Below are 25,632 nucleotides of genomic sequence, written 5' to 3'. Positions count from 1 at the left end.
GAAGGGAGGAGCTGTCTGCCAACACCACCACCACTCACACCAGGGACAGGATGAGGCAGATGTTCTGTACTTTTAGAATTAAGCATCACAGGGAAACACTTAAGGCAAGACGAAAAAAATCTTAAGCTGTATTTCAGTGATGTAACCAACACCTTCCTGACTTTGCATTACATCAAAGAGAAAGTTGTTCAGAACTTTTAAACCTTGGAAAATGTTACATTTCAGATAAATGACCTCAGAATACATTAATTATTTGCTCCTCTTTTGGGATAGGTCTTGAGGATCAGTTTCACTCCCTGATGAGCACTTCTGCACTGTGGTTATACTGATCTTTTGCAAAGGTTTTATTCATTTGTTTGAAGTACATAGTAAGAGAAAAAACAAAGTGACACATGCATGTTTAGTGAGGAGGAAACTATGTATGTACACACTGAGAGAAGGATGTCTACATTAAATTCAATGGTCCTTCATTTCTATTTTAAAATGAATTTGCCAATAATCCTGACAAAGTTCAGCTTACATTTCCGATTTTAAATTAGTGAACTTCTAATTCGTGACAAATTCTGACATACTGGTTACCCATTCTAGACTTACAATCCTAAATTTGCCAGTTACTTTAACAATCATTCCCATTACCAGTTACCTTAAAGCATGAATGCAATATATCATTCTAGGTATGTTTTTCCTATCGTAGACATCTGTCGTCTCTGGATAAAAGATCTAAAAAAACAAAGAACAGGCAGTTAAAGAAGAACAGAGATTACTGGGCAGAAGGGTAGCTAAAATGGGCTCTCTTTAGAACCATATCTTTGAATTATAGAAGATTAACTGTTATTCATAACTTAATAACTGTTAGAGAAGATTAACAGTTATGAATTAAGTCTCTTCTGAGGCCCTACATTTTAATTTATCAATTATTTCATTTTCATAAGGAACATTTTAATGAAGCACAGAAGTTACTTAATAGAAGGAAAAATGTGGAAGATAGGCAGATAGTATTTTAGCACGGTTTTTAAAAAGTCCTTTGGCAAGAGCTCAGCAAGTAGAATTTGTCCTCCTGTAGACACCAAACCCTAAGATGTGGTTACAATTTACAAAGCTTCATTATGAACCATCCCCATCAAGTACAGTTTAAAAATACTAAGTTCTAATCATCAGCATCCCCAACTCTGTAAATACTGCTACCATTTACAGAGAAAGATATTCAGATAGAGAAATGTGAAACAATTTAGCCAAAAAGTCATGTCATAAGTTCCAGTTCTGGTTCTACCAATGATTTGTTCCTGGCCTTGGTCCCAGTCTGAGGTTCCAGTCACTAAACACTTTCTCCAAGAAAATAAAATAGATGGCTCAGGCTCAGCTAGCCGTGAGAGCTGGCAGCGACTCCCATTGCACAGGCCTGGTGCTCAGAGCCGCCCAGTCCCACATTTAACAGAACAAGACAATAGTAAGTGGAGAGCACGGTGCCCTCTTCACCATTTGGGCACAACAGCTTTGGCAGACTGGGGAAACCTTTCAGCCGTGACCCTCCTCAGCTACAGGAGTGAAACCTTTCAGAGAAGGAACGGCAGGGTGCAAATCAGCCTGTTAGACAGCAGACCGAAGCAGCTAGCCAGCGAGTACAGCCAATAACACCCGGTCTAGAAGAGGCAGGACCCCCTTGTTCCCCACATCTGTACAGCATTTCTGATGGTAGCTACAGGTTTCCCTTTCCAGCCATGGGGAAGCCCACCTGCCAGGTGGTCCACAGGGAAACAAGTGCTCGCTTCGGGCTGTGCATGGGTACCAAAACCTTAGAACAGCAGAGCGGATGTTTCTACACAGCCCCTTCTAAAAAAATTTTCAACCAAAAAAAGACTCACTGGTGCCCAGAAACAGCAGCAGAAGGGGAACATGACAAGTGGAGACCAACAAGAAGGAAGATAAACATGAAAGGTGACCCAGGAAAGCAGCTGCAGGAACAGGACCAGCACAGCCATGCAGACACACTGGAGGGTGCAAGGACAGTCTAGAAACAGGGCAGAGGCAGAGAAAACTAGGACACACATGAAGAGGAAAAGGCAGCAAGAACATAACAAGAGGTAGTAACTTAAAGGAAGCAAGTATGTTCAAGTTTCCCATTTTAAACCATGCTCCACACAGGCCCCTGCTGAGAGGCTGTACTAACAGTAAGATGTAGTTAAAACAGTACCAGCTTTCCCATTTGATTTCCCAGGACAGAAGTAGCCTGAGCACCTCCACCCACAGCACTCATCTTCCACCGCTCAGGCACACCAACAGCAATACCACATAACCGACACTGCTTTCAGCATTACCTTCTCTTTAGATTTGTTTCCTGAACTAGCCTTTCCAGAAGAGTTACTATAAGCAACTACTTATATTCAAGCGAATGAAAGGAAATCTCACTGAGTCAGTGCCTTGAGTCAGTTTGCTGTAGTTTACATGCTTACCTTGGGTAGACCAATGGACTCCATTGCCCTTAACCATTGCACAGTATTATCAGTGTGTCGAAAATGAAGGCCTGATCTCTGTTGGAGCCATGGAAGGAAAAGAAGAAAGATGAAGAATAATGCAAAGTAAATTCCCTTATTATCGACCCTCCTGTTGCTTCCCAATTTTATACTCCAAAGAAGAGTTCAGAGAATTTTCCCTAGCTTGATCTGGAGACCAAACCATCACCACTGCAACCCTGTGAGTGAAGAAGCATAACACATAACAGCAACATGCTATCCATCTCATTTTCTTATATCACTTAAGGCAGATTTGTATACTTGTAGATACACTGTGACTTAAGGGATAATTTGTTCTCCCCTCAGTAGCCTCAGGAGTAAAGGTTGGCTGTCAAATACCAGGGACCACTACCTCCAAAACACGGAAGTGGCAATGCCCCTCAGCACTACCATTAAAGCGAACAGATAACAAGATCTTAGCCACAACTCAGGTCCAAGCTGAGATATGATTCCCTCAACTACCGTAGGGAATTTTTCTCTGTTGTATTCATGATGCAAAAAAGCTTGCTCTTCTCTACCTCTGTTTCTTGAACTAAGGCTGCCTGTCCCTTACCTTTTACAACACTAACCAATATCTAAACGAAGTAATGATTGGAGAACAACCATGCAAATCTATGAAAGTTTCATGAAAAAAATCATCTCATCAACAAACCTCACTAAGCAAAGCTAAAAGATGAGACAATCTCAGAATTTCCAGAGCCGTATTTAAAGGGATTTCAAGTTGTAACTTTTTAGGGTCAGGGGGATATTTTTATCCCCCAATATCCCTGTAAACACCACAAAGCTCTGCTGCAAGCCATTCATACCCCCAAGCTATACATACTTCTAGTCCAAAAAGGGGGAAGCAATACAGCATCCCTCCTCCACTTATTTACTGAATGCTGAATACAAGGAAGGAGTCACTCTCTGCCCTCCCTAACAGCCTACAAACACAGCAAAGGGCAAAGCAGGAAAGTGCTTTTGTTTTAAGAGCTAGGAGAAAGGGGGAAAGAAGCCTGAACTCCAGGACTGGAGATTTTGAAGGGAAATATTTAAGTGTAAGCATGATTCTTATCCTACACAAAGACTCCACTAATTATATGGGTACTAGAAAAACGTTTGATTTGTTCTCACAAATAACCAGTAATTACTAACATAATAGTAATAAAGGTAAATATACATTTTTCAAATTTGCCTCCTCTATAAGTTGAAATAATGCACCATATATGCATATATATGTCTATATTATTGAGGATCGTGGAGTTAATGAACAGCTTGCACATGTAGCAAGCTAAACATAATTACCGGTAGCTTGATTTTTTTCTTCTCAATGATAAATTGGATGACAAAAACAAATGTAAAGATCTAATGAAGGATATGTCCTTCAATACAAGAAGAGGAAAATTAAGAGTTACCAAGTTTAATTACTGAAGTGCCTTTGGCTTCAATTCCTAGTGAAGAATAGTTGTGTAAATGGTAACCTTCACGTTCTCCCTGGAGCCAGAAGTACAGTTTGTTCAGCTTTAAAAACACTGACTGGAATTAACATAGCTTTTCTAAGTATAAAATATTTCTAGACGTTCATACTGGCTCCGTCGTGCTACACGTCTTCCATCTCATAATGACAGGCTTACAGAAAAGGTTAACCAACAATGCATAAATATCTTTAAGAGGTAGAAGAGAAACAGTAAAACATTTTGTCTGGCTGGTAAGAAAACTGAAAAGGTTATTACCTTATAACGTGCCTGCTCCACATCATAGATTTTTTTGTCTGACACCACATTAGGGGCAAAGAACTTTGCTAACTTGGCAAGGTAAACACCATTTCTTAACCCTTCTTCCAACTCGGTAGTAGGGGGCAGTTCTTCATCCAAGCAGACCTCCATCCACCTACAAATACATTGTTTGACAAACATTTTGTTATTTGTCATTTTAACAATATATTAGAACTGACATCTTTCCCTGCACCCATCATGCATTTTTAAAAAAACTAACACAAAATAACCATAATTAGTAAGAAAAAGGGCACAGGTTAAGAAGAAAATTCTCATGTTCATTAACATGGCAGATCAAAATAGCTACAGAATCATATCGACACTGGATGTTAGTGACCCATAACCAGTACACAAAGCTCAAAGTATACATGAAATAAATTAGACACCTTAGGAGGCATTTTCACACAGCTGCATGAAAACTCTCAGGTCTTTCAAACAGCATTGGACTTTAAAAACAGACTGTAATTTAAGCTGAAATGAGAAAAAACATGGAAAACTTATGGATGTCTCAAAAAAAAAAATGCCCAAAAAACTGTAAAGCCTCTGCCTGGGGCCTAAATCCCAAGGGCATCAAGGCAAATATTGTCCTAAATGTGGACCATTGCCTCAGAGCACTAGGGCACACCACTACCAGAAGTCCAGTAACAGTGAGATTCTGTCATTCTAGTCTTCAAAAAGGGCAACGAGGAAGACCAAGGAAAATACAGGCCAGTCAGCCTCACCTCCAGCCCTGGAAAGGTGATGGAACAGCTCAGCCTGGAAGCCATCTCTAAGCATGTGGAGGACAAGAAGGTGATCAGAAGTAGTCAGCACAGATTCACCCAGGTGAAATCATGCTTGACCAACCTGATAGCCTTCTATGCTGGAATGACTGGCTGGGTAGATGAGGGGAGAGCAGTGGAAGTTGTCTACCTGGACTTCAGCAAGACTTTTGAGAACTTTCCCATAATATCCTCACAGGCAAGCTCAGGAAGTGCAGGCTGGATGAGTGGACAGCGAGGTGGATTGAGAACTGGCTGGACGGCAGAGCTCAGAGGGTTGTGGTCAGCAGTGCAGAGTCAAGTTTGAGGCCTGTGGCTAGTGGTGTCCCCCAGGGGTCAGTACTGGCTCTACTATTATTCAACAGTGACCCGAATGGAGGGACAGAGTGCACCCTCAGCAAGTTTGCTGATGATACTAAACTGGGAGGAGTGGCTGATACCCCAGAGGGCTGTGCTGCCATTCAGAGGGACCTGGACAGGCTGGAGAGATGGGCAGAGAGGAACCCCCTTTGTTGAACTTCAGGAAAGGGTAGCTGGGGACAAATAACCCCAGGTACCAGCACAGGCTGGGGGCTGACCTGCTGGAAGGCGGCTCTGCGGAGAAGGACCTGGGAGTCCTGGCGGACAACAAGTTAAGCATAAGCCAGGAATGCGCTCTTGTGGCCAAGAAGGCTAATGGTATCCTGGGGTGCATTAGGAAGAGTGTTGCCAGCAGGTCAAGGGAGGTGATCTGTCCCCTCTACTCAGCCCTGGTGAGGCCTCATCTGGAGTGCTGTGTCCAGTTCTGGGCTCCCTAGGACAAGAGACACAGAGCTCCTGGAGCAAGTCCAGCAAAAGGCTACGAAGATGATTAGGGGACTGGAGCATCTCTTATATGAGGAAAGGCTGAGAAAGCTGGGCCTGTTCAACCTGGAGAAGAGATCTGATCCATCTGTATAAGCATCTGATGGGAAGGTGTCAAGAGGATGGGGTCAGACTCTTCTCAGTGGTGCCCAGCAACAGGACAAGAGGCAACAGGCACAAACTGAAACACAGGAAGTTCCATCTGAATCTGAAAAACTTCTTTTCTGTGAGGGTGACTGAGCCCTGGAACAGGTTGCCCAGAGAGGTCGTGGAGTCTCCATCCTTGGAGATGTTCAGAAGTCGTCTGAATGCGATCCTGTGCAATGTGCTCTAGGCGACCCTGGTTGAGCAGAGGGGTTGACCTAGATAACCTCCAGAGGTGCCTTCCAACCTTGGCCATTCTGTGATTCTCAATCCATAGCACTAATGCAGCTCTCATCCTCACCCCACAGCACATGACAGCTCTCCATTTATACTGGTGACACATGCAATGCCATTACTGACGGAAGACCAAAAGCCTTTTCTGTTTAAACAACCCAACATGCATTATGCATTTCAGGGCTAAGAATGACTTGGTTTAAGCACATTCCCATTGCCTACCAGTGGAAATAGCTTCTTGTCAAATAGTGCCTAAAATCCTTCTTGAAGGTGATGAGCTTGTTCCAATTTCTGTGATTTAGTGTTAAGATATTAGACAGAAAACACTACATAATTAATACATAATCATTTTATAAGGCTAGTAAAAGATATAAAATATTATACTGTATTATCCGCTACGTTTATACTGAGTAGCCAAAACAAATTGCTACAAAAATAGTCCCGAAAGAGATCAGCATCCTAATCACTGGAACAGAAGTTCCTTATATTGGTGGTCTAAGCGCTTTGGCCCTGTGATATTGTTCTAGTTTCTAGCTGCTAAATCACATAAGAGCTATAAATCTATTTAGTGCCTCTCCTATAAATATTTTTGCTTAGGCAATTTCTGCTGTTGTTAAAAGGATATTAATATCATTACAAATGAACGAGAACAAAGCTGAAGGCATTACTTTGCTTTACTTAGTGTCATCAAAGCAGACTTGCTGTACGCAGTGTGAAACAGCATCACAGATCTAGGATCACCTCCAAAAGGGCGAGCTGGGAAGCCAGAACGCTGGAACCCAAGTTGAAAGTGAGCCAGTTTTTCCTCACTACAGAGAAAAAGCTCACTACATCATTTTGTTTCATGTGAGAACTCAAGACAAATGACCTATTCCATTACATTTTTGGATTTGTTACAGGACATATGAAAGTTGTTTCACTGAAGCACAGACTACTCAAACAGCTCCTTCAGGAAACCACCAGTCATAAATCTTCAGCAATATCACACAAAGCTGCATGGAAATGAGTGTCATTAGGAGAACTGTAATTTGCAGTGTAAAAAGCTGCTTCAGTGAAAAGAATGGTTTCAGTGACACATTTCTTTGCCCCATCCTGCACTGTATATTTATGCTTTATGGATCCATGCCAAGGAGACTAAAAGTCATCTTTATGAATGACATTTTATAGACTGAATAAATATACACACTAAAGCAAAACATCATAGCATTTGTCTTCTCTAAAATATAGGGTAAGGAAGAAAAAAAACCCAAAGAACGCTTGCTCTAGTTTGTAGCAAATCTGGGCTTTGCCTGAGTCAGCTACTTATTTTTATGGAATTTATTTCCTAAAATGTATCTTCTAGAAGAGTTGTATAGAGAGCAGAAAGAGCTTGCTGAGTAATGAATGAGAGGTATTCACCAAGAGCTCAGTTTGACCTTGTTGCCAGACGAGCCATCTCCAGTGAGACAAACCATATGCCTCCTCAGCAGCACTCAGCACATCACGCTAGATCCTTTACACTTCTAAATCTCAGTTTTCTTATTAAAGACATTTTTGACACCTTTCGTCCAGGGAATCAAAAAAGATTACACTGGAACTTTCTCTAAAGTTACACATACACATGCACAAAAAAAATGCTTTTCTGCCCTCTGGCACAACAATTAGCTACTTAAAAGCAACTTCTCCCTATCTTAGCTCTCGGGTCCAAAATAAGCTGTTGTCCCCCTAAAACCCAGCCAAGCCTTGCTATTTGCCGTTCCACCACAAGCAGCCCTTCCTTGTGCTTTCCTTCCCCGTACAACTGCAGTTCACCAGCAGAAAAACCTGCACGCACCAGCAAAGGCCCAAGTATTGAGAGTTAATGGCCTTACTGCTCAACACCCATTAACAAGGCATCGTTTACCATTAGGATGGAAGGTTAACGAGAACTGAGGCAAAAGACTAGAGAGGTTGAGCCACCTCTACAGACAAAGTCAGCCTTCAGAGTCACCTAAGTTACAGATTATATAACCCCTCCCAAATTTCTATTGCTGTGGCATAAAGAGCTTGCTATTTATACCCTGCCACTGCTAAGAGATGGAGGAGAGGATGCATTTGGGTGCTGGTGACCTGGTTTTACAAGAGGGCCCAGGCTAAACTGGGCTGCTCCTGCCCCCACAGAGCTCCATTGGAGGTGCTGAACTACACTGAAAATCACTCCTCCAGCTTTTGCAGACCTCCTGATTTTCAGCAACAAAACAACTGTTTGGGATTTGTTTGCTGCATGGTGATGAGCCCACAAAATAATCCACATCCATCCTGTTCTGGAGAGCGAGGCTGCCCTCAGCCCCTCTTTAGAAAAGGGATGCTAGCAACTCAGTGGAAGTGAAAGTTAAAAACAGAGAAAGGTAATGGAGCAGATCTGGAAGATGATACAAATTATGAGGGTTTTTACCCTTTACATTTATAGCTAAAATCCATAGGTGATACTCCTCTAGACAAAACACAGGATGAGATCCTCTCTCACAGGCCTGCAATGGGCCAACTATAGCTTACAGTTTGAGAAATAGCCTTCATAACAAAGGAGACAGCTATGTATCACAGGTAACAAGTTTTTAATCAGCGTCAGGAAGTTGCAGGACTACCTATCTACAGCAAGAGCTACTACAAAAGGATTTGCTCTGTTTTGCACGTTTTTCAGAGAGAAGAAAAATCTCAAGAGTTGCATGAAATCCTGCAAATGTACAGATAAACCTAGAAGTTTTAGTTATACATACAACTGCTCAGCTCCATTACTTTCTCTCCTAGTATCTGTTGAGAGATCTGCCGTATTTTTCTTTCCAGTTCTTGCAATTATAATAGTTTTGTCCAGTTTTTGCACTGATTCAGTGAAAAGGGATTTGTGGTTTTAAATATAAAAAAAGTATTACTTGTAAGGTTGCAAGGTTCTATTTTTTAAGAGGCAATTCATTAAGCTGATGAAAGTGATTATGCGATATGGTGCCTACAGCAGCAGACTGGACTAAAAAAATCCAGAAATCCCTTCCACTTCTGTTTCTCTAAACGAAACAGAGGATATCCACCTGACAATAAGGATTTATAGGTATCTTTGGAGCACTTTATTTTTCTTTGGAGGGAAAAGCAGTGTTGCTTTTGGCTCACCACTGTTTTTCCCCAAGCACACAGTACTGCAGCCTCAGCATTAGATTTTGATGACTGTTGCATGAACTGTTCCCCACAAAAAAACTAGTTAATGCCATGGCTACGCAAGAGCTGGGGCCTATAACTCCACACAGGACAGTATGAAACTTGTGCAATAAGACTACCATAACTATCAAATGCACATATATGCATATCTATCATTTCTTTTTTCTGGCAAGGCAATCTTATAACTAATACTGTGGTTTTAATAATCTTAATGTCCTGGCAGGTGTGTGCCATGAAAAGTAGCTTTAGTGGTGAACAGGATGTTCATCTTGGTCACTACTTTGACTACAACAGCTAAGCCCAAACTAATCTGTTTAAAGCACCTTTCTCTCTTCTCAGAACTCATGGCACAAGACAATATTGCCATCTTGTTTTCCATTTTAAAGCAAGAAAGTAGAAGAAAGAGGAAAGAAAGAAGTTTACAAATGACACCTTTAGCCCTATATGCCAAAAAAAGGGCTGAAATGGTAAAAAGGCAGTCTCAGCCCCAGAGCTTAGATACTTGCCCTTGTCCAGGGACCAGGACGGCCCAGACTTCAGGCCCATGTGCCCCAGGGTCGAGGAAGGAAAGGCAAAAGGGAATCTCGGGAGGCAAACTGAAACGTGCAACAGCCCTGAAGTCCTGGGAAGCACCAGCAAAAGCTCACCCACCATTAAAACAACCCTGTAGAGCTACCCACGTGAATTTTAATCTTATCAGTTGGGTTTGAACAAGTGTAAACAGATGTTTTCCTGAAAAACAGATGCTTGGGACCATAAATACACCAGAAAGCCAAGCTAACTAGCTTTTATTTTCAGAATGCTGCAGTACTTGTCAGCACAAATGAGGGGATTTTGCCTTAAAGCAAAACAAAAAAGAACAAAACAAGACCCAATAAGTGGAAATAAGTCTCCAAAACTTCAATTTCCAATACCAAGTATTGGACAGCTAGATTGGAGTAAGTACTGAGGTAAAGTTTCCATTTGCACTGCTCAGTTCTGCTTTTATTCTTGGCAATCTGAGGCAGATAGAAGTTCAGCAGTGAGTTTCTGGCAAGATAACAATGATACTTCTGTGCCAGACCTATGAACAGTAAACAGCATACTGCTCACCAGGAGATTCCAGTTTCCAGATTTGATCACACAAAACAGCAGCAGTATAATGAGATCAGCCTTGCACTTTAAAAGCAGATGAAAATTGAACCTCAGTCAAGACAAGGGTCAAGGGAACTGGAAGCACCAATACTGCGCTATGAATTTAACCGGCTCTGAAGCTGTCATTGGCCATCTGTGTGGTCAGCAAAACACAGTGCTGGCTACAGGGCTAGCAATGTTTGAGCTAACGTTCAGCTGAGGAGAGAGATAGGATGTTGTATACCCACCCAAAGCCCATCACGTTTGGCCCATACTGGATGTCGTGGCAGAATTTATACTTGCACTGCCCTGCCCTTTTGAATTTGTGCTGCAAGACACAGATCCAAGGACATGAGGTTTGTCTCCTGGGAAGCAGACCTCTGGAGAAGCAAAGGCAACGCTCCAGAACCAAGATACGGGATAGTGCTGTGAAAAAGGCATAGCGAAGACAATGTAAAGATAACTTACTACCCAGTTGCTACTTCCCTGGCTTTCAACCACAGCTTTTCAGTCTGTTTTAATGATACCAGCACATGCACATTGTGGGGCAGTGAAACAGTCTTCTGACCTAGAGAATAATCTATTGAGATCTCATTTCAAAGAGAGAATAAAAAAATCTTGTTAATAGAAAAGCATAAAAATAACAGCAGAGTCAAAGCAGAATGTTAGATTCTAACTGTAAGTGCCTGTGAAGCTGCGGGACTTTTTTAATCAAAGTTTTTATTGAAGATATTTAAAATAAAAAATGTGCAATAGTGTGAAACATGAGAACTGGCCATTTCACATTCCAAATGATTATGCCTCTACTTTCTGAAACTAAAGATTTGTTAAGAAACCTCAGCTCTTAACTCTTCACTTGCTTTTGTTTAAGGCTAAAAAAACAGAATGATTTTTCACCATCTCTGAAAGTTTTAAAAAGGAAGGTGAAAGTGGCAGAACTGAGCTAGGGGTATTGCTTAGCTGCTCCCAGGGTGGAAGCGGTATTGGTTTCTTTGTAAGGAAAGAACACATTTTACCTTTTAATTTGTTCTCATTATACAAATGAGAACAATTATACAAGCTTTAGCATAATACACGTCCTGAACCAGGAATCATAGAAAAAGGTTACTTCAAACAGCCTCACATTGTTACCAGAACAAAACTTTCATACAAAACTTTCAGCAAATCAGTGAACACAGACAAAATTTGACTGCTTTCACAGCAAGAAGAAAGAATTTTAGCAGGTACCTGCGCAGACTCTTAGGCTCCACTTAAAGGGTGCGCAGAGCGGCGACAGAGCAGGCAGCCGAGGAAGCTGCTTTCTTCAGGCCTCTTTTCACACTCTCTGGTGCATTCAGCCCCAAGTCTTAGTTACAGTTGGGAGCCTTGGCGCAGGTTAGAGCTATAGCTCTTGTGCTGACAACTTACTCCTGGAGCCAGACACCCTGGAAACAGGATCCCCTAAATTTGAGGCTATAATTTCATACTCCAGTGACAGTCTCCACTGAATCTGAAGCTTTACCAAACCTAAAAATACTTTGTCTGAAAGAAGTCAACATTTTGCAATAATGGGCCGCTTCAGCAGTGTGGGAAAGGAAGACTTGATGCAGGTCATTCCAATCGCAACTGCTTATATTACACACAAGTAACATGAAAATTGCTGCAAGGAGGACATCATGAGTGACTTGGCTACACAAGATCTCAGAACTTCAGTCCAGCATGAAAGCGGAATATCAAGTCATTTAGTAACAGGTATTTGGTATTAACTAGTAGCATTCTAATTTATTACCCGTCCAGACATCAGCTCAAAGTTGCACATCTCTCTGGGTCTCCAGCTAGTGTGAGATTTAACAGCGTCTTGATTTATTTTCATGACCAAGTGTTATAAATTTTATCAGGGAGGATTCTGACTTTCATTAAAAGCTACACTAGCGATTGAAAGCAACGAAACATATTAGTGTATGGATCCTTCACACATAAGTATCAAAATACTATGAATCTTACTGTGTTACTGTGATTTGTTGAACTGTGTACACCTGTGTGGCGGTTGTTGCAACATTCATCTCCCTGATCAAAGCACTTCTGATGAACTTCACATTCAATTTATGTGAGTAGAAGTGAGATGCAATGACTACTCGCCCCTCTGCACAGCACACAAACAGCAATAAATCATTCAGCAACATTTTTCCACACCAGATTTCGGCTGCCATAGAAACACTGCCGTATTTACAAAATAATCTTGAAGGTGCTATAAAACTCTGCTTCACAAGATGGCAGTACAGATACTACTTGTTATTTTAATCTGTTTTAGTCCACTGGTCCCCTATGTGGGTTAATCAGTGATTAGAGTCCACAAGGCAACAACCTGCTACTCCGGAAAGGCGCTGGGCAGCCCCGGCGCAGCCCCGCGGCTCCCAGGCTGCTGCTCACCCTGGTTACTCAGCGCTGCTCCAGTAAAAAAAAAAAGTTAGAGACTCTCCAGCAAGGACCCAACAACGTCCCAGTAGGCAACAGCAACGCACTCGTCCGCATCCACTGCGGCCCCCAGCCTGGGGGATCAGAACAGGCTTTGTGGTGCTGCCTTCTCTGTTTGCAGCCGCATTAAGAACTAGCGCTGCGTATCAGCCACAAACACCACAACTGCGCGGCGAGATAACGCGCTGAGCGGGGCCAAGGCTAACAAAGCCCGAGCTGATCATCACAAGGAGGCCTCATCTCGTCCCCCTGCTCTTGGCCGGGCTCCAGGCTGCCGGGGCTGGGAGCGAGCGCGGCAGGGAGCTCCATCAGGTCTGGCGGGAGAGGGGAAGGGGTCCTGGGAGGGCGGCTCGCCCCGCTGCAGGAGACCGAGCGGCTGCAGTGACCATCTCTCCGTAAGAAACGTCACCTCACACTTAACAGAAAGGACGGTACTCAGCAAGTAACCTGACCAAATGAGCTGGAAATAACACACATTTATATGCATTAAGTCAATATTCAAATGCCTGGAGAAAAAAAATCCGAGGGAAAGCATGGGTTGAAACATCCTATTTTACACTAAAAATGGTGGGTTTCCTTTTGGAGGAAAAGAGGGAAAACCATGAAACAGATCAGTCATCTCTTGAGGACCTTGCAAACTGTATGCAATTAAGTTCACACAGCTCAGATGCAGGTGTATCACATGGATTTAGAGTCTAGACCAGCGTCAAAAGCCGTCGGTGCAACAGGCAGCAGAGGCTACAGCAGCAGAAACACAAGCCCCTCCTGCGGTAGTCTGGCACTGGTTGCTCAATGGCCCCTGGAAAGCATTATTTAACACAGACGACAGACTCAGGCCATTTAAATGAAATTTTAGGTAGTGCAGATATAAGCTCCATAGCAAGTCCCACATAAAAACCCCAAAGGCTTCCCCAACCCTACAAATCAAAGTACTGTTTTTATCTGAAATGGAGGGAGGTAGGATTCAGCATGTGACTTTGTCTATACTTAATATATTGTCAGTTTATATAGACATTGATTTCACAAACAGAAGCCACCACAGCAATAAAAATATTTTTTGTACAGTACAGCATTTGTTGGCAAAGATATATTGCAAAAAAGTCATTCCCTAGACACACAAGCTTTGCTAAAACACACACACCCCCCTGTGGTCAAGGACTCCAAGATGAGAATTTAGACTTGCACATTACGCTGCCTTACTACATGCTACTGCAGTTTGGTTTTCTCCGCCTACTGTGATGTCTGTGGCTGCAATACAGTAATAAACTTTATGGCATTTGCCCACCCCCACATCCAGCATTTAGTATTTCAGATTAACCAGTTTGAAGGTTTCTGGCCTAACACAATTCAACAATCATTCAAGCAGTCATCCTGAGTGGTAGAGTAGCAGTATTCTGATCTGCAGCAAAAAACATGCTCCTTTAAAGAGTCACTAAAACATTGCAGTAGAGTAACTAATAATGGATCCTGTATATAACCTGCACACTTTCGTCATTCATTCCATAGCCCTGCTAATCGTAAGTCATAGTTAGCCTTTGCCCAAAGCCTATGGCCCACCATGGCAGTAAGTAATTAGCATCAAGATCCACAGAAAACGTGGCTTTAGAGACTACAAAGTGCCCTATACAACAGGGACGCTGGTGAAGGCTACTATGCGAAACCAAGCTAAACCAAACCTGCCCACCAGGACACCTGCACCTTTTGGCTCACCCGTTCTCTCCAGCACAAAATCACAGAATCGTTTAGGTTGGAAGGGACCTCTGGAGATCATCTAGTCCAACCTCCCTGCTCAAGCAGGGTCATCTAGAGCATATTGCCCAGGATCACATCCAGACGGGTTTTGAATATCTCCAGGGAAGGAGTCTCCACCACCTCTCTGGGCAACCTGTTCCAATGCTCTGTCACCCCACGTTACCCAATGTGCGGCTTTCAGCACTAAACCGCGCTTGGAAGAGCGCTGAAGAAACGCCAAAGCAGCCAGCCCTCCGTTTTACACTGCGATCTGCCATTTGTGCACTTGTCCGTTACCACTGCGTGATGCCTTCCACGTGAATATTAGTCCTTAGCTGTCTGGAGGAATGTGTTATCACCTTTCCTTGCAAGAGTAAAAATCGAGCACAAAGATTACAAAACATCTGTAACCAAAACCCTTTTCTAGGGCAGAAAAGTGGACTGGGGAAGTACTGCCGAGGTGGCTTCAGCAGGTAAGCCTGTATGTTGTACAGGCGTTAAAACCAAGTCCATAATTCGAGACCAGCAACAGAAGTTCACAGCTCTGCCTGCAAACCTGCAGGCTTACATGGCGACCAATGCAGCTGGGCCAGCAGAAACTCCCCACGTAGGCCAGTCTGAAGACCACCTCCAAGTCCACGCACAAGATCGGTGAGCAGAGCAAGAAACTGAACTGGAGCACAGCTAAGACCCCGGGCGCTGTCCTGACTCCCCAACCTGTTTGTTTCAAGTCCACTGAACTGAATTCAGGTATTTATTTTTTCTGGTCTAACAGCTGACAAAATGAAATGCTATGTCTTCAAAGAAAAGCTATGAAAGCAACCATCAGCATATACAAAGGTACAAAGATCACAAAAAAGAGCTAAGAAGTACAGCTACCAGCCAGGCAACTAGGACACTTAAGGGTAGGTGCAGGACAGCAGCCAAGCAAGAATTAAAAGCCATGGATGAGAGAACAAGATGTTAAAGAAGTGAAAGGACTGAAAGAACCAGCTTGTGCAAGGCTGAACCTTGTTAAAAGCATTTAGTGTTATGTAAACACAGCAAAAAGGCAATGGCAAGAGGGAGTTCTCAAAGTTTGAACCTTGTCTCATGTCAACAGAAACAGAAGACAGAGGAACAAAGTAAAAACCAATGCATTTAGGTGAGCAACTCTGTGCACAGCACCTACAAGTAACTTTTTCCATGCCTATGCAAGCAGTACTCTCCTCCATCATTCCCGTTTCCAAAGGCTGGAAAACCAACCAAAGTGCTTGGTGTACTCACCTACCTACTAAATGACATCTCTGTAAAATTTTGAGGCACGCACATACGAATTAGGCCTACAGAAGACAAGAAAAACATAGGCAGCAGTATAACACCATTTAATAATCTATAAAAAATAGAATAAATTCATGGTGCAGATTAGAAACCCGGCATAAAGATTACAGTCATGTCTAATTAAAATGCTTTTTCATTGTAAAAAAATTGGACTGGGGAACTGCTGCTGGTGTTGTTTTATACCACTGAAGCTGAGCAGACCTCCAACAGCAGAAAAATAGCTGAGAGTTAGGTGTTCGTGTAAAGCACTAGAAATAGTGAAGATACCCCACATAAGATAGATACCATTAACTGTGCTGTCTATATTCATAGTCCCTTCATATTAACTACTGAAGAAAAAAATCCATTGGAAAAAAAAAATCACAACAGTGTCTGCAGCCTGACATTTATCACCAGACTATCAACTAAAAATTACTGTGGAAAACTCTGGATTTTTCAGGACCATCTCATTATTCCAGTTTCAAGAACAGAAACGGTTTTCTACAGTGATCTGAGGTAGCTAGCTAACATGATTTATCCCAAGGCATTATCCATAATTCCTCTACAATATAAAGATATAAGCCCTTGGTGAAGACCCAAGTACAATTTTGCCAGTGCAAGTTAGATTTTTACTGAGTTCAAATGACTAAGAGTAGCATAAAATAGTCACAGGCATCTCTCATACGTATTTCCAGACAATATTTAAAGAGCCAGGAATAAATATCACACATTTCTTAAGAAAAAGCACCTGCAAAACCTAAGCGTCAGGGCAGCGCGGCTCAGCTGCAGCGCTCCCTCGAAACAGCCTCCAAAGGGCAGAGGCTGCAGCCGAGCAAGGCTGGAAAGCAAAGCTGCAATTTAAAAACTAGGCTGGAAAAAGAGAAACTGACAGTGTTCAGCATGGTGAAAATGTAAGCATCATTACTATTACCTCATGCAGTCAATACCTAGTGTAGTGTCTGATGACACCGCTTCAATGTAAGGACTTTGAGATCACCATTTCCAATATCTGCGCACGTAAGACAGCCCATACAATGCAATATCCTTATCAGTTTGAGCAATCACAAGGTGATAAAAACTGACCCTCTACGCCACAGCATTCAGGTTGCCCAAGGCAGTAAGCGAGGGTCCAGAAACACTGAGCGAGCCCAGAGCCTGCCAGCCGCCACACAAGGCGCTGCGCTCTGCAAAGAGCGCGCTAGCCAGGCGCCCCTTGCTCCAGAGGCAACAGCTCAACGGTACACCAAAGCTGGCTTATGGCATCAGCCCAAAACCCCAGCAACATGTGACGTAAACTACTGGTACAGAAAAAAAAAATCACTTATCCTGTCAAAAAAACGTGAATAAGTTTGAACAGGCACACCAGTTGTCAGCAAACTCACCTGGAAAGGGGTGGCCGCTCGGCCACCGCCGACCCCAGCACTGCTGCTCTGTGATGCAGCTGCCAGGCACAGCGCAGCTCCAGCTGCTGCCGCGGGCCGGCCGCCACCGCTGGCAGCCCCGAGCGCTTCAGCACCGCTGCACAGCACCACTGCAACAACCACCAGCAACGCAGAACAGCAGGCAGCTCATAGCCAGCAACACCCAAACCCAGCAACGCTACGCAGAGCAGCTGCACGACCCCAGCCCCAGCGCTAGGACCGTTACCTGTCATCTGGTCCAAACACAAGTTTTGGCATAATTAGGATCGCCCAGCAGGATTGTGGATGCTATATGCATAGAAAGTCCTATTAAGAAAAACTTTTGGACTATTAAGGGCTATTGAAAAGACCTTAGTGTTTTTATACAAAATAACTAATTGGCAAGTGCAAACAAAGCATTCATTTGTTTCCTTGCTCGTGCATGAAAGAAACTTAAAATCTGAAGGAAAGACTTGATAACAAAAGTTTTAGAAATTCTGAAGTATTTCTAACTATTTATGGACATATCAACTTCAGTCATGTTCCCAGAAATTTCTAATCCTCTGTGAACCTCTGGGTGCACAAATCCTAGAGAACAATTTGCACAGCAATTTCTATAAAAGTCACTTCCCCGAAAGGCAAGAACTACCAAAAAATTTAAATGGAAACAAAGCTAGTGCAAACTGTTTCAACCAATATAGTCTATCCTGTTTGCAGATAGATTAGGAAATACATGCGCCACCTCCCTCAAGATCTCCAACCGCTTTCAGACACAGGACTTACTTAAAAACCTCCATATTAGAAAACGGAAGTAGTGACATGAATTTTTATTTCGAAATCACAAAAATGAAACAAACCCTTGATTGTCCTTGATTAGTCCCTTTCATTAGGAAACTCATTTTTAAGGTAGGAAATGTCACTTCACTATTGCCAGTAAAAGGTTGCTGCACCGTAAGAAACACATGAGACTACCATACGATTTCACATATCAAAATGATGCATCACTATCATATTGAGACTTGCACCAGGTATTTAGAACTGTGTTCACTAAAATGAAAATTAACAGGACAAGAGAATAAACATTAAAACTCCTGACAGGAGAGCTCCCTAGATTCCCTTAACCAATACAAGTCACCCCAGGGTCTGTGCTTCTCAGTTAGCTAAGCAGCACAGTTTAACTTAGTGAAGAACCTCCTATACCTGTGAACTTGAAAATGGTTTAAGTCAATTTATCTAGGTCATTATAGGCTTGGCAGGGAGGTACTTGGATCAAGCTAATCAGCAAACCATCACAGCTTGTTAACTCTCAGCCCCACGCCAAGGCCTAAGTGACTTACGTTGCTATTTTGACATAGGAGTTTGCTGCCCGCAGAGCTCTTCCGTGCCTCCACACTTTATCCCCCGCGACACAGCGAGCGCCACGTCTGCGCTGCTCCGGCATGCAAAGCCGGACCGGGGCTGCTGCAGGTAAAATGAGAAGGCACACAGCCCCACCACTGGATGCCTGCGTTCTCCTATCGTTTACAGGGCATGTTTTTGTATGGTTTTAGCAGGACTTGCGTATTTTGGAGCTACAGGTGGCAGACCCTGCTACATGTCCTGTGCAAGCACTCCTTTAAAAGAGGAGCACGGAGAAGCTACCAGCTTCCATGGCAGTCGTTCCTGGAGCGCGTGGAAAGTTTAGCTGAGAACATTTTAAAAAGGCAGTCAATACAAACAATGCACCCACAAGCGTGCGAAGTAGCCAGCACCATGGTGACAGCGAAAGCGCAGAGACCTCACTCACCCGCCGGTGCTGAGAAGGCAACGGCCGCGGGCAGCAGGAAGAGCAGCGCAACTGTCACCGTGCCGCACGGTTCCTGTCAGCAGCAGGGGGCAGGAAGAGGTGACCGCAGCAGGGACACGTGTCCGGACAGCAAGATTTACAGCAGGGAAGATGAAGCCAGAGGTGTGAAAGGGGCTGCGGGGGGCGGCCCCTTGGCCAGGGCCAAGAACAAGACGCAGCAGTGCCCTGGAGGAAGGAAGACCTGCCCAATTTCAAGTAGCACACAAGATCCACACAATCAGACCAAGCCAGCTAGTGCTCATGAGAGTATCTGAAATCTGGATGTGAGCATGGGAAGAAGTATTTGAAAAAGGGAGGAGTGTTACCTGTGGTCACAGTAGATTTTTCTGAAATACTACATCTAAAATTACTTAAGAAGTTGTCAGGGAAAAGTGGAGAGAACCTGAAAGCGAGCCTTAGAGCACACAATTACACCCGCAGACAACTTACAGCCAAGGAATACACACTTCTAACCCTGACACACACTTTCATCGTTAGACATTTGCCTTCATCTAGGACTTTAAAAGTATGTCTCCCAGAACTTCTGCACACTTCCTTTGATACACAGCCAAATCCTTAAACAGCACATTTTACTTCAGCTTTCCACAGAAAGAGGATGCAACACAAAACACATCTATACCCCTCTCCTCCTACCCAGGAAAAATCAAAATGTTTAAAACACATTTAAAAAAACAGATTTAACACTTAAATTGCTCTTCATTTTGAGCATAAGAGCCTTACACTTGAAGATCACATTTCAGGAACACACCTGGTCTTGCAGTGAAATGAAAAGAAAAAGGATGCCCAGGGAAGTTCCATCTCCACAAACGCACATTTTCATTACGCAGAGGTGCAAGGCATTTTTTCCCACTGGACTGCAAAAAAAGAAAGAGTCTAAGTTTCCTCTGCTTCAACTGCAAAAAAGGGACTGAGCATTGCCCTTTTACTATTATTGCTCTCTTACAATGGAGAGAGACACTAACGCTCTGGATTCTTCCAGTATCTGCATCAAACAGGAGACATTTCTGGAAGCAGCCGCTCCCCAGCTGCAGGCACCGGTGGTGTTTTCTATAATGCACTACAGTAAGGGGAGGTCTTCCAAAGTCAATAAGATGAATATACATCCGCTTGCAGAGTCAGATCTTACCTACAAGTAAAATAACTGTCACCCATAACGTTAAGTTCTCAAACAAACAAAAGTTTTCGCAACGCAGTTCACACTTGTAATTAAGCATTCAGCTGGTTTCAATGTATTTGCCACCGAAGTGCAGTAAGTTCATCCTACAGCGTCAAATCCCTTGGAATTCAAAAATGGTGTTCGGCAGTTATTTGCCTGCATCCTTCCCTGTTGCCCCCTAAGAAAGGACAGGCATAGATTAAGTCCTACTGAAACTGTGCAGTAACATGCCAAAAGCTGCGTTTGAAAAACACATTATGGACGTGTCAGAACTGGCATCTTGTGAGAGGAACTAATAGGTGTTCACACAAAAGAAACCAAAAACAGCACTACTCAATAATTTAGGGTGACTTAAAAATCCAGTATCTAGGTGTGGAAGATACATACATACACACACCCCCCCACACACATTTGAGGAGTACTGATATCAACATACAGGACAAGTATCAGGGCCATGGCAGTCAAGCAGAGCAAGTGCCTGGGCAAAGGGCACGCAAGAACTCAGGCGACCCCAAGTTTTGCCTACCCCGGTCTACAGAGTGGACTCCCTCCCTCAGACCGCACCCCCGCTCGGCGCTGCTGTGCAGGACGGACGCTCTGCAAACACACTAACACAACGGGTTAAGGTGATGTAGAAAAAAGCATATGACAGTCTAAGACACAGTGCACACCCGATCCAGTGAGCCAAACAGGGATGGGAAATAAATAGACAGGATAAATAGGATGTGCACAGCTCCTGCCTGAGCAGGTAATTCAATAAACTCACCTGACTGCCACTAGAAATTGAAAATGAGGTATTTAATAGTTACTATTTTTCCACTAATACCTTAGGTTTACGTTACTTTTCAACAAATGTAAATGATGTTTAGGCATGGTAACAGGCAGTAGACGTATCAAAAGAAATCCCAGACTCTTAAGCCTTTTGTCCATCAGTCACTTGCTGCAAGTACATCGTCTTTATTTCTCCTAGCTCCACTGAAAACTAGCAGAATGTGCCGAGCATACACACAGCATAATGTCCCAACTCAAAGATATCCCTTCTCACTCAGACAAAGGGCTGGAAATTATTCTTTTCTAGATATCTGCACAAAAGTGCTTTGTGTGTTCACGACGGCTGGCTAGGGGAGAAGAGTGTTAGCACTTATCCTTCAGAAATAAGTTTTTTTTTCTTCCACCAATTGATTCTTTTGCAGTTATGTTAAACGAAAGATAAGCTGTTCTTTCCATGACGACTGGTGGCAGATGCAGTCTTAAGATATGAACAGCTTGTTAGGAAGACCCCAATTTAATTGTACCTTTATAAATATAGATGTTATTCCTGAGTTACAGGACACTCCTTTCACATAGCTTGCTTTACATAAACACTGCCTCTCTGCTCCACTCTGGCCTGCTCCGAAAAGATGCTCTCCGCCACTACAACGCTACGCTGCAAGTACACTACCTCCGGTAACGAAATAATTCCAGCTATGGGACAGAGTAATAAACCAACCATACAGAGCGATACAGTCAAGGAAAGTGAGAGAGACTCTGTACACTAAGTGCAGACTACTCTTACTCTTCCAGGAAGTTTGCACATACAGCATTTTTAGACTATTTTCAGTGTATCTGTATTCTACTAATCACAAAACACTAGGGAAGACACTGTTGACACTCTTTACTGGCAAAAATCAACTCCCAATCTCATGTCAGTACTATGGTCATTTAGATCTTCCTTATATGCAAATGTTAGCAGCACTTTCATGAGGCTAACTGGACAGAAACTTTACATGCCTAAGATACATATTTTTTCTTTAGCAACAATGAAGGTGTTTGCTTACTTATGGGGCAACACAAAATATTGCTATTTAGTGGTAACCACACATCTGCCAGTATTTTGAGGAGTTTCATTAAAAAATGATGGTGGGCAAAACTCAAATACTGCCTTTATGTTGCTATTTACCACCATTCAACAGCAGCCAAAATTCAAACTTTGACTTTATATTGCCAGTTACCATTCCATTTCAGGTATCTGGATGAAATAGCAGTACTATACTTAGGAACAAAAAAAAAATCTGTGAAGAATTGCAGTTTTTTGGTTTAAAATTTTTTTTTTTTTTTTTTTTTTTTTTAAGTCTTTCTCCTTGTTTCTCCAAGAAAGTGATTTGATTTTCTATGGTAATTGCTATAAATCAGGGAAAAAGTAGAATTAACCTACCTTTTCCCCCAATTTACAACAATCCGCATTGCCTTCATTCTGCATATTTCTACATGCTAGAAAAGTTCTTTACAGAATTTTCAACTCAATCTGTTGCTGTTCTATCAAGACTCTCAAAAATAAGTTTAAGTTATTATACCAGTTTCCATTACAAGTATGTACTCTTACAAGCACACGCATAAGGCTACCCAACAGTCTTCCCAGTTACCTAGTTCGGAATCCATAGATCTTGTCAGAGTCAAACTCCAATCTAATAGTAGTGAAATTTGTTCAGCCCTGTTCAACACATGAATTAGCATTGCCAAGGTTTTTAGGGAGAGGACTATTCAAGTCAAGCGAAGGCAGTACTGTGCAACAGCAGGGCTGATCCCATTGAAACTGCAGTGCTTGAGGGCTGGTTTCATTCTCCTTGAATATTGTGGGACCTTTACCAATGGCTTTAGATAGGAATGGTTTTGTTATACATCATTTTTATGATAAATTATGGCTTACTGACACTCAAATACATCTAGAAATACTAAAGTAGCGTGCAGACTGTGTAAGGCAGGGCTTGAAATCTAAGTGACTTGGAAGAGGGAAATGCATTAGATTCTATTTTGGTTTTGCAGAAATTGAATCAAGTAGTTCAGGTATTTTGTTCCCCTATGCCTAACACATTCAATTTATGGGTTTTCACCTCTTGGACTTATTTCTCTTTGACAATGCATTTCTAACCTCTGAAGGACAATTATCTGTATCAGGATGAAAAACAGTTTATGTTCAACGCTCTTTAGTGGCTGGCTAGTGGAAGGGTAATCTTTTCTGACGGTTCCAGTCAAATGAATGTGCAAGGAAGTAGAATATGGGAAATTCCTCTTCAGAAGTAAAAGGCAGTCAAATCCAACTGATCTAACTCCTTTAGCTGCAGGTGCAAGATGTGACCTGGGCTAGGAACAGTCAATGAGCCAAGACCTCTTTTAGAAAGGGTTTAAGTTTTGATAAATTGGAGTTAAACACTATTTAACAGTCTTACAAGGAACATCTGTGTGTTCTAGTCACAATAATCAGAAGCAGCAGGAGCAGAAAGGCACACTGCTATAAGCAAGCTCAGCCAGCACTATATCACAACAGAAAATGAAGCGCACAGACTGAATATGCAGATTTACCTTGCTTAACACTGTGCTTAATACAGGTGGATCAGTTTGCTTGCCCGTTTTTATTCAATATTTAATTTTTAATGCAGAATACAGTGATAGAGATGAAGGAATAAGAGACGTGCTGCTGGCATCATTTGTCCTGCGGATATACTGTGTGCTGTATTCCCAGACCTGGGTTAGACATTCAAAAGTTTGATGGTTAGTAGCAAATAAAATTCCACATACCTTCCCAGAGCAGCGTTCAAGTTCATACATCTGTCAGTGACAGGAAATGAACAAAAGGAGAAGGAAAAATGGCATTTATAGACCATTTATTTTCCCAAACTTTGCCTGTTATCCTCTCGTCTTTGCTATTTTGTAAGAGGCAGAGTCATTTCGGAGTGAGGAGACTTTGGTCCCAGCCTCATTCGAGGCAGTTTCACAGTATTTCACCTGCCAGTGCTGAGCAGACCAGGAGCCCAGGAGGCTCTGTGCATCAGGGCTACAGAATACCCTGAGTCAGCTGGGCAAAGGAGGGCTGGGAAAGGGGAGTTTCTCCCATGGGCAAGCCTGCCCTGGGGATCCTGCAGGCAGCACAAGGGCCACAGGCAAACAGCAGCTTTTTGGAACACGTAGGAGGGGAAAGGGAATATGATCATCTCATTTCAACATATTCAGACATTTACATCTGAGATTGTGTCTGGCCACTTTCTCTAACGAGACAGGCTTTGATTTCAGGGTTGTTTTAATGCACAAGTGGCCAAAGAAGTCAACACGCTCCCTTCCCATCTCATTCTCCACTGCTCACTCCTGCCTGCACATCCCCTCTACTTTTGTCCTCAGCGGTGAGCTGAACCAGTGAACTGATCCAGCTGAGAACTAATGCAACAACACACAGTACATATGTTAGTGCTTGACCAGCTAGATCTGTTCCCTGATCTGACACACTGCTTGGCTGCATGAACTAGAGCTGGCACAAGAGAAACAGAAGGAGAATGGGATTACCCAGCTTAAGATCATCTGAAAACGTGGTCAAGGAACACTTCAGTGTTTCGTTATGCCTTTTGCTCTACCACTGTATTTAATAAATGCACACGCAATTCTACTGATAAAATGGTGCATCTGATATTTAGCTATTTCCTTTTTGTCCTTGTCAGCCCAATTTCTAAATAGCCTTTGGTTTGTACGTGGGCTATTACATTATCCAAATTACATCATTTTCTGGCAACAGTGGCAGGCATAGCCTGTGAGTCACTTTCCAAAACTAGGAGGGAGCCACACTAGGGAAGAATGCGTGATTCAAAGATATCTATTGTGGCAGACCGTGGGGTCCACTCAAGTTCAGTTGCTGCTCAGTACAGAATATTAAATAAAATCCCATTAATAGCTTAAATGAAAAGTAGTATCTGAGAGGAGCAAGCAAGCAGATACACAATTGCAAAGTACAATTTAAAAAACCAGAGCTACATCATCACATGCTTGCCTGTATTTGTTTCATCAGTCTTAAATGCATAACCAAACACGCAAGCACACATTTAACTATTAATATTAGTTTGTTTACCTGCATTTGCCAGCTAAGACAGTTTACACAGCTCTAAGTAGCAAGTTCACTAACTTTGTGCGCAAGGCAAGACCACAGGGCTAACAACAAGCCTTTTCTACTCAACCCTGTCCAATGCTTTCAATTAATCAATCTGAGAAATAGATGGCAAAGAGACATAAACTATGGAAACAATTTCTCATTACAGAATGTCTTGAGAAATATTACTAATTATCACATAAGTGTTTTCAGTTCTTTACTGAATCCAGACAGTTATCCACTCTGGGAAGAATGTTTCCTCTTTAGCTACTAATTGGATCTTGTTTGTAAAGCCAATCTTTGTTTCAGTCTGACACAGCTTGGGAACCAGGGT

General features: G+C 42.7%; 1 protein-coding gene across 12 annotated transcripts in view; it reads right to left on the bottom strand.

Annotated features, from left to right (window-relative positions):
• The window catches only part of LOC104152944 (ras GTPase-activating-like protein IQGAP2), a 132,533-nt gene that overhangs the window by 60,781 nt on the left and 46,120 nt on the right, over positions 1 to 25,632 (bottom strand). For 8 of the 12 annotated variants that reach the window (XM_068927677.1, XM_068927684.1, XM_068927676.1 and 5 more), the window contains exons 3-5: positions 4,223 to 4,379; positions 2,451 to 2,528; positions 644 to 720 (exon numbers count right to left, since the gene is read on the bottom strand). In XM_068927677.1, the coding sequence (XP_068783778.1) occupies positions 644 to 720; positions 2,451 to 2,528; positions 4,223 to 4,379 (312 nt within the window). Of the gene's footprint in view, positions 1 to 643; positions 721 to 2,450; positions 2,529 to 4,222; positions 4,380 to 15,979; positions 16,026 to 16,939; positions 16,960 to 19,194; positions 19,435 to 25,632 lie in introns of those variants that run through there. The other 4 variants (XM_068927686.1, XM_068927682.1, XM_068927680.1 and 1 more) reach the window with 4 other exon arrangements.

This window comes from Struthio camelus, chromosome Z (genome assembly GCF_040807025.1).
Source record: "Struthio camelus isolate bStrCam1 chromosome Z, bStrCam1.hap1, whole genome shotgun sequence".
Lineage (NCBI taxonomy): Eukaryota > Metazoa > Chordata > Aves > Struthioniformes > Struthionidae > Struthio > Struthio camelus.
Note: the sequence above shows the minus strand (reverse complement) of the source record. Positions and strands in the feature narration are given on the sequence as shown.